We start from the raw sequence: 12,536 nt of genomic DNA, 5'->3' as shown, positions 1-12,536 counted from the left end.
ATCATGGAGAAATCTGAACGGATGTGGAAGTAACCTCACTGGAGACAAGCAGATGACAGAGGGTGTTTGCTCTTGAAAATGGATTCTGATTTTCAAGGCCAGTGTTGAAGATGCCATGCTTTTGGGCACAAGTCTGTAGCTGATTCAGCATCACACAGGGCTCTGCCTGAACTCCTGTTCTAACCCTGTGGTAGCTGCTTTGGTTTCAGCAGAAAATGGGTGTGTGGGAAGTAATGAGCCACTGGCATATTTTAACTGCTGTCTTGCCTAATCCTGTGCAAGACTGGCTTAAACACACTGTCTTAAAAATGGTGGTGGTTGCTTTGCAGGCTTGTTCTCCTGCTGCTGCTTGAAGCCCTGAGTGGTGTCTGTCTGCTACAGTGCTGCCTTGAGAAAACCAGCTGTTAACCTGCTCTCCATCAAATGCTGAAAGGTTCAGTGCCTTCCCTCAGAGTAATGTCAGTCTTTGTTCTTCATTTGAAGCCTCTTGAAGTGTTTTGAATTGGCTTCGTTTTCACAGACAAAATGCTTGTTGCTACCTGAAACTCGGGGTTTTTCAAACTATTTTAGGCTAGGCAGAATGATTAGACATTTAATTTTAGCCTAGCTTATTTCCAGTATGCTATCTTTCCCTCTTTTTCTGCCTTTCCACCTTCCTTGTCACCTGAACAATTTTTGCTATGTTGACCCTTTTCTGCTGAATCTGAGTTAGAGATCTTAGCATTATTAAACTCTCTAAAATGTGAAAAGACACAGAATGATGACCATAGCTGTGCCTCACCTCCCATCCTTCTGCTCTCATGCAAAGGCTGTGCTGTAAATCCAGCTGTTTTACTAGACCCAAGAGGACTTACACTTTGCTTGAGGAAACCAGGTTTCTTGAATCCTGCTGCTGCTATACTTGCTCACTTCATTGTGTCAAAGGTTAACTAGGTGGTGTTTGCAGGTATTTTATGTGTTTGTTATGGGAAGAGTCTACCAGTGAGTAGGTTTCTGAAAGTAGAGGTTTAATGTAATCATCAAGGTGGCTTTTGTCCTGCAAGTGTTTTGGATGCTGAGGTGCTGCTGGTTGGGCAGCAAAGCTCTTGTTAGTGTTACCAGAGGTACCACATTGAAAACAGGCTAATATCTAAATATTTTACCTACTGTTATCGCCAACATAGAATGATCAATTATTTTATCAGTTCATGTAGCTTGAAGTAGGAAACTTCTTTTTGGAATAATAAAGATTTTTGCTTTCAAAATTTGCCTAATTAAAAATCGAGGTTGCAGATTCTGTGCTGAGTTTCTGCCCTAGGCAAATCTTTCCTTTGAAGCTACAACTGGCCCCTAAAGAAACGACTTTGTTATGGTGCTGCTGGATACCTTCACAATGCTGTTTCAACCCCAATTTCTTATTCTTTAGAACCCTCTGTTATTTAGATTCATTCAATTTAAAGATTCATCTTGAAAGCAGAGTGCATTAAGTAATAACTATGCCTCTGTAACCAATGACTGTCTTTTATGTCTTTTCTATCCCCTCCCTTGGTCCCCCATCAAGCCACATTGTCTGTGTTGGCACTGGTGTGACTGTGATCAGTTCTTCCACAGATGTCTGTACATTTGGGCTTGTTGTTCAGTGTGCTGTTTGTTAAGCTCTGTTATACAATCTGAAACCTTATAAAATAAAATAAAATACTCTCTTTGCTAAAATTTTATCAGTTTCTGGAGGGGATTCTAGAAATAAATAACTTCTCTGAAAAACTGGGAGCAATTCCGTTCATCTTGAATACAGAATCATAGGATAGTTAGGGTTGGAAAGGACCTTAAGATCATCTAGCTCCAAAGCCCCTGCCATGGTAATGTTTTGTGGCTGTCGTGCTACCGTGAGAAGTCTGGTGGTAATACATTTGGATGAATTGACCTTAGAAATAGGCAGTACCACCAAATCAGTGTTACTAATTATTTAGAAAGGGTGATTACTACTTGTCTACATGATGAGTGAAAGTGCCAAAAAGCAGAAGTATACAGAATATATGTAGAGTTCACATACATAATCTGCAGACCCATAGCTGAATTCAAATCAGGTTATGGTTAGTTTTAATGAAGTTTAATCAGAGGACAGGAGAAATGGGCTCTTTCTATGGCAGTGTGTGTGCGGTGCATGAATAACACTGTAAAACTTAAATATTCAACATTGTATTTCGAGGTGACATAAAGACTGTTGCAGTCGTGAAACTGAGTTGACCATAGCAGATGTTTTTTCTCTCCTGGCTCTCAGGTACACACTGCCAAGTTTCTTGAGATCATCTTACGGATTGGAATGAGTGGCTGTGTGTACATCAGAGGTATGGGGAAAAGGGAGCTGTAATCAACCACACGATCCAGTATGGACATTCGTTCTTGTTTCATTATGAGGCTTTGAAAGAGAAACTGGCTGAAAACATGGTATAGTGGATTGAACTGACTAGCAAGGTTTCCTCATCCAAACAGGGCATAATGGAAAATAGCAGTGGCAAAAATGGTTACAAATCTGAAACTGAGTAATAGCAGTAACTGTCAATACAAATAAATAAGCTTTTAAGAGCTTGATTTATGTTTTGATAACCCTTTAGTTTAAGTGACTTGCCAAGTTTTACAAAATCAAATCAACTACAGGGTCGTTGTCAAAACTGATTTCTTGGCTCACTACCTTCCTCTCCCTGTTGCTGTGGGATTATTTGTAAGATACAGCCAGGTTTCAAGGCCCAAGTAACAAAACTTGCTCAACTTTAAAACACATTCTCTATCCCAACTTAGCCTCCTGTCCCCAGATCCCTGCCACTTGTTTTCCTGAAGTCTTTCCATTTATACCAGTCTGAACATTTATGAGTGTTTTGTTGTCATAACCCTTAGTTTCTCTTTAGCTTCTTTTTTATCTCACTAATTCTTTTGACTTCAGTGAATGTGTTATTTCATCTGACATGAGTCCTAAGATTGGGTAAAATACCAGAGATTTTGCCCTTCCCCTTATAAAATAGAAACTAAGATATTGACTATCCCAGTGCAGGCCTCCAGAAAGAAATAATTTCTGGAGATATTTTCTTTTAAACCTTTAAATATTTAAGTTTGTCTTCCTAACTATTACTAAGTTGCTTAGTCTATAATTTGTGCCAGGTGATTAGTTGGTGATGCTGAGTGGCATTTCATACTGTAAACTGTATTCTCTAGTAAAACTTGCCACATATATTTTCTAGGTTAATATTTCACCATTTGTCATTCATTGGCCAGTTTTTAGTTTGCTGTAAGAAAGTGGACTTTCCTCTCTGTTACCAGCCAACTAAAACTATTTAAAAGTTTGAATCAATGCTACTTTCTTAGCATTTGCATTATTTAAAGCTGCACCGTTTGTCTTTTAAATACGCTATTGTTGCAAGTCATAGAATATACAAGCTCTAAGTTCCTCAGAATAATGATTTGAAAGGAGGAATAATTGCAAACTGAAGATAATTCATATTGCACAGGTACAAGGATAAGCGATAATCACATTTTTCATACGTATTAGCCAAGTGTAATCTTTTTATAACAACAGAGGGAGACAAGCGAGAGTGTGGGTGGTGTAATCTGAAAAGTGACAAGAGTAAATCTGTGTTAAATGGATCTTTTAATCCTGGAAGCCTTGACAGGAAACAGCTGAGGAGAGCAGGGGGGGGAATTGCAACCCTGCTTCTGCCTCATCACTACAACCATACCCCAAGTGTGGCATCCTGCTCTGCGCCAGCCCCTGCTAAGGTTTTCTTGCAGTCCAAAGTGCTCATGCTGGACTCGGGTGACCAACTTGTCTTGTCACTACCTGTAACAGAATTTTCCAGCTGTATATGCGATGAGAAGAATCCTGGGTGATCATCTGATGTATCTTCAAGTTTGTAGGACTTGTAGGACTACAGAATATATCCTACGAAAACAGGCTGAGAACACTGGGACTGTTCAGCCTGGAGAAGAGAAGCTGCTGGAGACCTCAGAGCAGCTTCCAGTGTGTGAAGGGGGCTACAAGGATGCTGCAGAGGGACTCTGCATCAGGGACTGGAGCGACAGGACAAGGGGTGATGGGTTCAAACTGAACCAGGGGAAGTTCAGGTTAGATCCAAGGCAGAAGCTCTTCCCTGTGAGGGTGCGGAGGCGCTGGCACAGGGTGCCCAGAGAAGCTGTGGCTGCCCCCTCCCTGGCAGTGTTCAAGGCCAGGCGGGACAAAGGGGCTTGGAGCACCCGGCTCTAGTGGAGGGTGTCCCTGCCTGTGGCAGGGGTTGGAACTGGATGATCTTAAGGTTTTTTTCTCCAAGCCAAACCATTCTGTGATTATAAGAGTGCTTTTTTTTTTTTTTTTTTTAGGAGCTAAAGACCAGAATTACTAGATGGCCTCCTGGTAACATTATTACCTGATGTGTTTTCAGTGTAGAATAGTAATTTAATAACAGAATGGAGCTGTTTTTAAAGTAATTCCTTAGCTCTGGTGTGTCTTCAAAACCGTTGTGGTATATGGTACTGCAGTAAGAGATCTTATTCCATTTTCTTTGATCAGGCACGAGCTATTCTTCAACCTGTGTTAGTGACCTTAAAGTCACATTATTGTAAGCAAACATGTTTTAAGGTGCTTATTTTGATGAGTGTTATAACCTTCTCAAGTAAATAAAAAGCGCAGGTATGTTCTGTGCCATGTCCTGATAATGTGGAGACTGGAAAAGAATCAGTATTAGATGCTGTGGGGTGGGGTAGAAAGGGGAAAAAGACAAGAAGGGGAACTGGGGGAGCAAATGTCTGCAGTGTGGCAGAGGACTGCATTTATGTCAAAGCCAGCCCGGAGGAGAGCGGTGCATTTAGAGCAGTCCTTAGTTCTTCCAGTGTTGTCCCCTGTGACCTTGCTTGGGTGCTCAGTGGGGTGACTAATGGTTCACCACATCCTTTTTTCCTGGTAACTTGCCTGTTGCCTGCCTCTGGGTTTGTGATTCCCCTTATGCTGACTTCTGCAGTATTCCTTCGGTCTCTTATCTGAGGGCTTTGATGCATATGTTCTGAAGGTGGCCACCGTGACTTTGGGTGGCAGCAGATGGTAAACCTTCAGGCTGCCACCGGCTATACTGGTGTTAAGTTGGAAACTTAACGTTTGATGAAGAATCAGTAGTGCATATGAAAGAGCTTTTACTGCAGAAATATCTTTTAATTAAAAAAAATTAGCATACTGAAACATTTGCTAATTTCTGTGCATTTAAAGCATCCTAAAATTAACGGTTTTCTTAAAGCTAGACTATGGTTATTTACCAGGCAGGTTTTATTTTATTTTTCTCCAATTAATTGTACCTACTATATTGAATTGAGTTTAATTTATTTACCATGAAGCTGTTGGGTACACTGTAAATCAAATCTAAGAAGCTAATTTTTTTAAGTAGCTGCTGTCAGCATCAGAATTAACCCTTGACTTAGAAAAAAAACTAAAAATCACAAGTAGGAAATCCTCTTTGGCATAACGCAGGGGTATTGCTTTCTGCTGCTTTACTGAGGTGCTGCCATGCAGCACTGCTACGTTCACTTGTTTTTTGGGATGTGCCTGACAGCTCAAGTGCTTTTGCAAAATCGGGATGTCTGTGCTGCCGAAGACACTTATTTCCACTATATATTTATCTGTGCAATTGCTATTTGTCAGCTGGTGGTTTTGGCCACGTTGAGGTTGTTATCAATGCAGGAAAACAGGGCAAGGATGAGTAAGCAAAAGTGCCCTAGAAGCCGGTGTGGTAGGTAGACCCTGACTCTACATTAGTTTCTCAAATAGGATTTTGCCTTGTCTCCTTTAGTGTTACAGCCTAGTTGCTCAGTGCCTAGGAATGCCCCGCTGTGCATTCTTCTCCCTCCCCTCCAAGACAGGATGCTGAATGTTACAGCCGACAGCTCATTGTTAGGAGGTATTAAATATTGCGGTGGTCATCATCAGTGAACAGGCTCCATCAGCTTATGTGAGCTAGAAGCAGCCTACTCTAATGTGAGCATCTCTGTGTGATCTGCTTCAGAGAACAGTGTTGTGCCACAGGGAATGCTATGTGGAATCCTGTTTTGCCCCATTGTGCCGTTGGGGTGGCGACTTGTCACTTTGCATTTTAAAAAGAAACCTTAGAAAAAGAGTTACTGAAGCCCTCTCTTTTTGCAATGGGAGAGATTTGTCAAGGAATGCAAACAGGAAAGGCTTGTTGGGATAGCACTGCTATCCAGAAATTGGCTGTAAAGCATGAGGTGAGGGGAGTAAGCTGACATGTGGGTCAATGGCAGGTTTACTGTTACGCATTTCTACCAGAGCCTGGTAATGCATCCAAGAGCTGCTCACCTTTCTCTGCTCTGGATGTGTGATAAAAAGTCAGGCAAATATACTGGTGACCGTCTTGTTCCTGGTCTTACCCTTCCTGAACTGTCAGTTTTCTGATAGTGATTTGTTCATTCATGTAGCCCTTTAATGATTTGGGTGAACCTGGTTAAACCATCTTTTTGTAATATGTATGCAGGCTGCCTCCCCTTGAAGGAGGTTTTTGGTTGGATGGGCCCATGTCTGCAGTCTGCCAGAGCCAAAGGGAGCATCACTGGGTAAATGTCTAGAGTTATTTTTATGGCTCTTCCAAGGGCTTCTTGGAGTCCCTTTTGAGATAGAGAGTCTTGCAGAAAGTCTCTGTTGAATCAGCAAAGAAATAATTTTCCATGAAATGAAATGGAGCTGGAGATGATCATCACTGGGGGAAGGTTTGATGCTTGATGGGAAGGCAAAAGAAAGAAGCTGGTTAGTGAGGCTGCTTCGTCCATGTTGGCGGTTAACCTCAAAGGCACACCAATATTATTTGTTGTTATTACAGTTATAAAACTGTAGCTGCTGCTTTCATTTTGATGTTGTAATAGAATGACAGATGAAGCTAGCCCTAAAGGGACCTGTTGTCTGCTTTATTCGCGTTAGTGGTAGTCATTCTATATGTCGTCTTATAGGGTGAGGGCTCAGTAATCTCTTCTGTGCACCATATGCTAATACAGTGCTGATAAGCAAGTGTGAAAAATGAAAGGGAGGAATACATTAATTGTATTTGTGCAATAAGGTATGCTATCAAAGGTAATTATTTCATGACAGTTTTAGTTATAGCAGTTGTTTTATCATGGAATAAAAGATGGCTTTAGGTGCCTTTTATTGGAAAGACAATTGTATCAAATTAGGACCAAATTAGATTTTTGTCTTTATAAAGGTGAGCAAACCCATGAGCAGTTTTTAAATTGGTGTCTTCCACTCTACAAATGAACAAATCCTGTTTGAGGGTTAAAGAAGCTATTACTCTGTCCTTTATGCTGACAGCTTCATTACTGATTGGCCTACTGTTGGTATTAAAAAAATGTTTGGCTCCTTATGATCTTTGTGCATGCAACTATGATATTAATACAGACCACAGAACTGTTCATTAAGAAATGACTTTAAATGAGGTTGGTGCTTGTAAATCTGGAGAGATACAGATGTTAAATGCTGCCATTCCTTTTCATATACAGCCGTATGGCTAATAATTTCCAAGTGGCTAAAGCTCTTGTTAGCAAGAGTGCTGGTGTGTTAAGAATGTCCCTATAAATAACTTTAAGAACTGAAGTTGAAGGTGCTTCTTTTAAAGACTATTGTTAACTAAACATTATTGCCAAACAGATGGAAAGCATTCACCAGCCTGATGTTTTTAGGTCTAATTATATTATCGCCAGTCCTGTACGGCTCAGTTGAAGAGGTGTATCCAGAGGCCAATTTATAATCATTTAGCCAACACCTGTTTGGGAGATATTGACAGTCAAAGGGCACATTTGGAAAAAAAAAAATCACATATGTTCTCGTATTTATTGCCTCAATGTGAACAGTGTCTAGTTACAAACAAACTTGGGGGGAGAAGGAAAGTGACTGTAACTACATAGTCCTTTCCGAACCCTTTTGATCTTCTTTTGGCACCTCTTGTGAAGTGTCTCTTCTTTTTCTCTTGTTAGTTTTGTTTTCTTTATTGGTTGGTTGCTTAGTTGGTTGGTTTTGGTTTTAATTTTAAGACCTTTTGGTTAAGCAAGGATAACAAAAAGTTTTACAGTTGTTGTGTATTCACCTGGTTTCCACTGTGTCTGGAAGCCCCAGGTAAGAGTCCTGAAAAGTTGTTCAGCAAACTTAGTGGCCTGGAGACATTTGCCTTTTGTTTTACCATGTCCTTGACATGGAAACCCTGGGTCATTCCTGTGTCAAAAAACCTCAGAAACACCAACTTCTGTTGGTTTATTTATTTTTTCCAGAAGAGATAGAACAGCTTTTAAATGTGGGTACAACCCTAGTAAGAAAGGAGGTCTTTGAGGTAGAGTGCAGCCCTGCTCTGAAACCTCCTGTCCTGATGAATCCAACACTGTGTTACTCCTCACATGTCATTCCTCTGCAAGAAAGCTTTTTTGATGCGAGCTGACTTGGTCTTTAATGCATCCTGTCTATGGACTTGGAGTTGCTGCATCTTGTGTATTGAACTCAAAAGCCTCTTAACCCCAGTCCTGGCATTTGCAGCCCTTTAGGTGTTTGAGGTTTTGAAGCCTAAATATTTTGATTTAACTGTAAGTGAGTGTTTATACTGGAACTTTACAACATCTACTGTAAATAAACAGTGAGTGCACACTCATTGTTCTTGCTCCTGGAGGAGGGTTGTGTTGCTGCTGCTGCTGTGGCTGCTTTTCAAGTGCATCTGTGTTCTTGGAGTTTGAAAACAATTCCTGAGCAGAGGGTTCCAGCTCTCTAAACATGCAGTTTCCCAAATATATTTATATATTTGTTTTCAACACATAAATAAATGGAGCTTGCTAAGAGGGTAGTTGTTATGTAGTACTTCTCTCATTGCTGTGCTGCGTTTAAAGTGCTTTCAGTAGAGGTGATGCACTCTGAACAGAAACGCGTGCTCTCTGAAGCTGTAGGTGTTCTCCTCTCTGCAGCAAACCCATCCACTCTTTTCTCCCTAAATAAATCCTCTTTATTTTGTTGATGATGTTATGTTAATACTAGTTTACAGTAGCACAAGGGGACTTCCTTGCAGCCACTTCTGTTGTGGCTTATGAGTGCTGCAAAATAGAAATGACAGTGGAGGAATGAGACAGCAGTGACTATACAGGTGATAAAAGCATTCTTTCGTGTGTGGCCAGCTTCTAGCTTAGCTTCCTGGAAAGCAGGTATGTAACCACCCTGGGAAAATAGCCCCCAAACTCCCCCAAACAACCAGCCCTCCCTCCTCCAAGAAACAACCCACAAAAGCCCCCTCTGGTAACCCACAGGTAGGCAACACATTTGATTTAGAGGAAGTCTGATGAGAAAAAGTGTTGTACTAGGAAGGCAGGTACAGTGAGGACTTCAGTGCAGTGGCATAGGTACTGCTATGTGAAGGTTACTGTTTGTGCTTCATTGCGTTGCTACCATTGCATTTCTGTAAATTGGGTTCTGCTAGATTATTGCTCTGATTATGAAGTGCTCATTCTTTTACCAAGTTAGGTTTCGTTTTGTAAGTTAGCTGGTTGGAAATTGGGGGACATTCTGGTAACTCTCTAGGGATCTATATCCTCAATCATATTTCTCTTCTAACAAAAGGCTGGTTATCAAATGTATGCTACAGGGCTTTAGATTCTTTTGTTTTAATTATTACTTACATAGCTTCCTTTCTAATGTTGAATATTCTTACATTGAAGAACGGTGTTTTGTTAACTTATGTGAATCTTAAATATTTCTCTGAATACTTTTTGCTTAGGTTTTGCTTGTGATGGACACTAGAACGCAGCAGACTTTTATACTGAAGGTGAGTAAAGTCTTTTATTGCTCCTCTAAACAGTTTGGCCTCCTAAATTACACAAAGATTAACTTGTATCTAAGGCATAGTGTTATCTCTGTGATATACTACGTTAATACATGCGTCCCTATTAAGCCCACTGGTATTTTTGTATTTGGTATTCAGTTGCCTTCCCTTCCTTTCTCTCAAACTTCTCTAGTGCTCAGATGTGCTGTTTAGTCACTTGAGTTGCCGCTGGTTATTGAGGCCAACACCTTAGCAGGCTTCAGTAAAGGATCATTGTGCTTCAGGGCTTGCATCTGGAAAGCCCTGTGTCTCAGGACATGTGCAGGCTGCTGCCGGAGGTGAAAATTCTCCTTAGCCCAAGTACATCCACAACACTTTGTTTGGTCTTCTCTCAGCTGAAGAATATTGGTATTGGCTGAAGTAGATTCTGGATGAAATGGACGACTGGTCTGTTTCAGAATTGCTTTCCTATGTTTTACATCAGTAGGCTGTGGAAACAGAGTTTAATGTTACTGAATGACTGAATTAATGAATAGCTTATTGGTCAGGATAAAATTTTTCACATTACTCTTGTGTTTCAGAAAGTGCTCAGATCAAGATCACAATATGCTCCGAGCAGCTGTGATGCTGAGCATTAGTTTAGTAGGAGCATTGTTACTGCGGACATTATTTCAGGCTCCCCCTGACAGGAATTCCACTGCTGCAGGGAGGAAGGGCTGAAAAACTGTGTCCCAAACACAGGGCTCTAATGAGATACTAACATTTTGTAACTTCAGGTCTGGCTTACAACCCTGCCTTAACTTTGTGCATCTGGCCTTTGAAATTGTTTGTCTTAAGTATGTGCAGGGTACAGAAAAACCTGTTCGTTCCTCAGAAAGGATTATTAGTGAAAATTGTGTATTAGAAGCTCACTCTATCTACTGGCAGATACAGTAACATTGAGTTTCCCATTTAACTGCTTATGTTTATCAATATTGTAATAGGTCACGCTATTGACATAATTTTTTCCCCTCTTTCTCTCTCCCCTCCCTTTCTCCCTCCCACATCAATTTTTTCACTTCTGGCAACTTCATCTCTGTGCTACCTCCCAAAAATCATTACCTCTCAAGGAGACTAATCCTTCCTTTCCTTTTTGTTGTGGTGGTCAATGGAAACGTGAGGGTTACCTGTAAGGCTGAGGCACTCTTTTGTCTTTAGAACTTGCATTTATTTTTTTTTTGTAATAGTGTCTTTTGGTCACACACAAAAATCAAATTTTAAAAAAAGGTCACAGGGAAATAACTGAGTGTCATCCTGATGACTTAGTTTGAGAGAGATTCTAATAAAAACATTGACCCATGTAATTGATTTTAATGGCAGCTTTGTGCCATCTTCTGTTCTCTGGAAATGCGCCAGATGCCATCAGCACAGCCTCGGGGGACTGAGGGGCATAGAGCAGCAGATGAGTGGTTTCTCTGAAGCCCAGAGTAACTCGGATAGATTAGTTTGGTTGATAAACACAGAGCACAGCAGGCTCCAAAGGCAACTGAGGGTACAACTGACCTTTTTGTTCTCTGTCAGGGTCTAAGGAAAAGTAGTGAGTACAGCAGGAGCAGAACGACCATCATCCCCCGCTGCGTGCCCAACATGGTGTGTCTGCACAAGTACATCATCTCCGAGGAGTCTGTCTTCCTCGTGTTGCAGCATGCAGAAGGTTTGTCTCTCGTTTAAGTGTATTGTTGAAAAGAGTCAAAGGTTTAAGTTTTAATCAATGGAACATTTCATTATAAAATTAATCTCTTGTGCATCTAATTAAAACATATTTAGTGTACCTAAGAGATGCCGTGGAAGACACCCCATTCCCATCCTCTGTCCCTTGCCCTGTCTCCCCCTCATTCTGCAGCGGATCTGATTCCTCTTTCAAATGGCCTCAAATCCTGATGGGTTACTTGAATTGTAGCAATATTGAAAGCTTCCGGCTGTTTATTTTCTACAGGAGACTGAGTGCTTTGACTGCAACAACTGTCTGCAGTATTTACAGTCGTCTCTCAGAGATAAAGTCTTTGGCTACTGTTGTAAACTTTGGCTAGTAAATCTTTTTAGCATCTTATAGTTAAAATGACAAGTATTTATGCAAGAATTTAATAACTCTCTGCTAAAACCCGTGAACATTTGCCTGTTGGTTAATACTGCGTAGTTATTCTGGTCTGGATTGTTAAGAAAATAGCTAGTGGCATCACATGGGAGTTCAAAGCAGAACCACAGAGTAGTGCCTTCAAACTATTTCTAAAATTCCTGTTAAATGTACAGGGAACAGGTGGCACAAAATAATTGCATTTTGATTTTTTTCGTCTAACACCTGGATTTAAATATTCCCTAAATGTAATTATCCATATTTGTTTAGAATGAGTGCAGAATATAAATTTGGGGACTGCTAATAGTTCTCTTTTTAGGAGATGTTAGTAACTCAGAATGGATGATGTGAAGGGACTAAGCTAACTAATAGAGAAGATAATTTTATTACATTGAATATTATTTCTTTTTTTTTTTTTTCCCCCTAATAACTTAGATTTTGGCTTTTTCCTGAACAATTTGTCACATGAGGCCAGTTAAAGTTCACTTTGCAACTTCATTTTGCCATGACCAGTGACGCATGAAGAAAAGCCTCACATTTCAGTACTGCCTGATGGTGATCTCGAGGGTGTACAGTGCTGCTCTGTACAATGCTGCTTTCCTCGAGGTGTGTGT

At 40.6% G+C, this 12,536-nt stretch overlaps 1 protein-coding gene across 6 annotated transcripts in view; it reads left to right on the top strand.

The window, feature by feature from the left end:
- The window catches only part of RPS6KC1 (ribosomal protein S6 kinase, 52kDa, polypeptide 1), an 85,044-nt gene that overhangs the window by 46,650 nt on the left and 25,858 nt on the right, over positions 1–12,536 (top strand). For all 6 annotated transcript variants that reach the window (XM_010017551.1, XM_010017550.1, XM_010017552.1 and 3 more), the window contains 2 exons: positions 9,765–9,812; positions 11,370–11,502. In XM_010017551.1, the coding sequence (XP_010015853.1) occupies positions 9,765–9,812; positions 11,370–11,502 (181 nt within the window). The remainder of the gene's footprint in view (positions 1–9,764; positions 9,813–11,369; positions 11,503–12,536) is intronic.

The sequence above is a fragment of the Nestor notabilis genome, unplaced genomic scaffold (assembly GCF_000696875.1).
Source record: "Nestor notabilis isolate BGI_N333 unplaced genomic scaffold, ASM69687v1 scaffold1337, whole genome shotgun sequence".
Classification (NCBI taxonomy): Eukaryota; Metazoa; Chordata; class Aves; order Psittaciformes; family Psittacidae; genus Nestor; species Nestor notabilis.
This window is presented reverse-complemented; position numbering and strand designations above follow the sequence as displayed.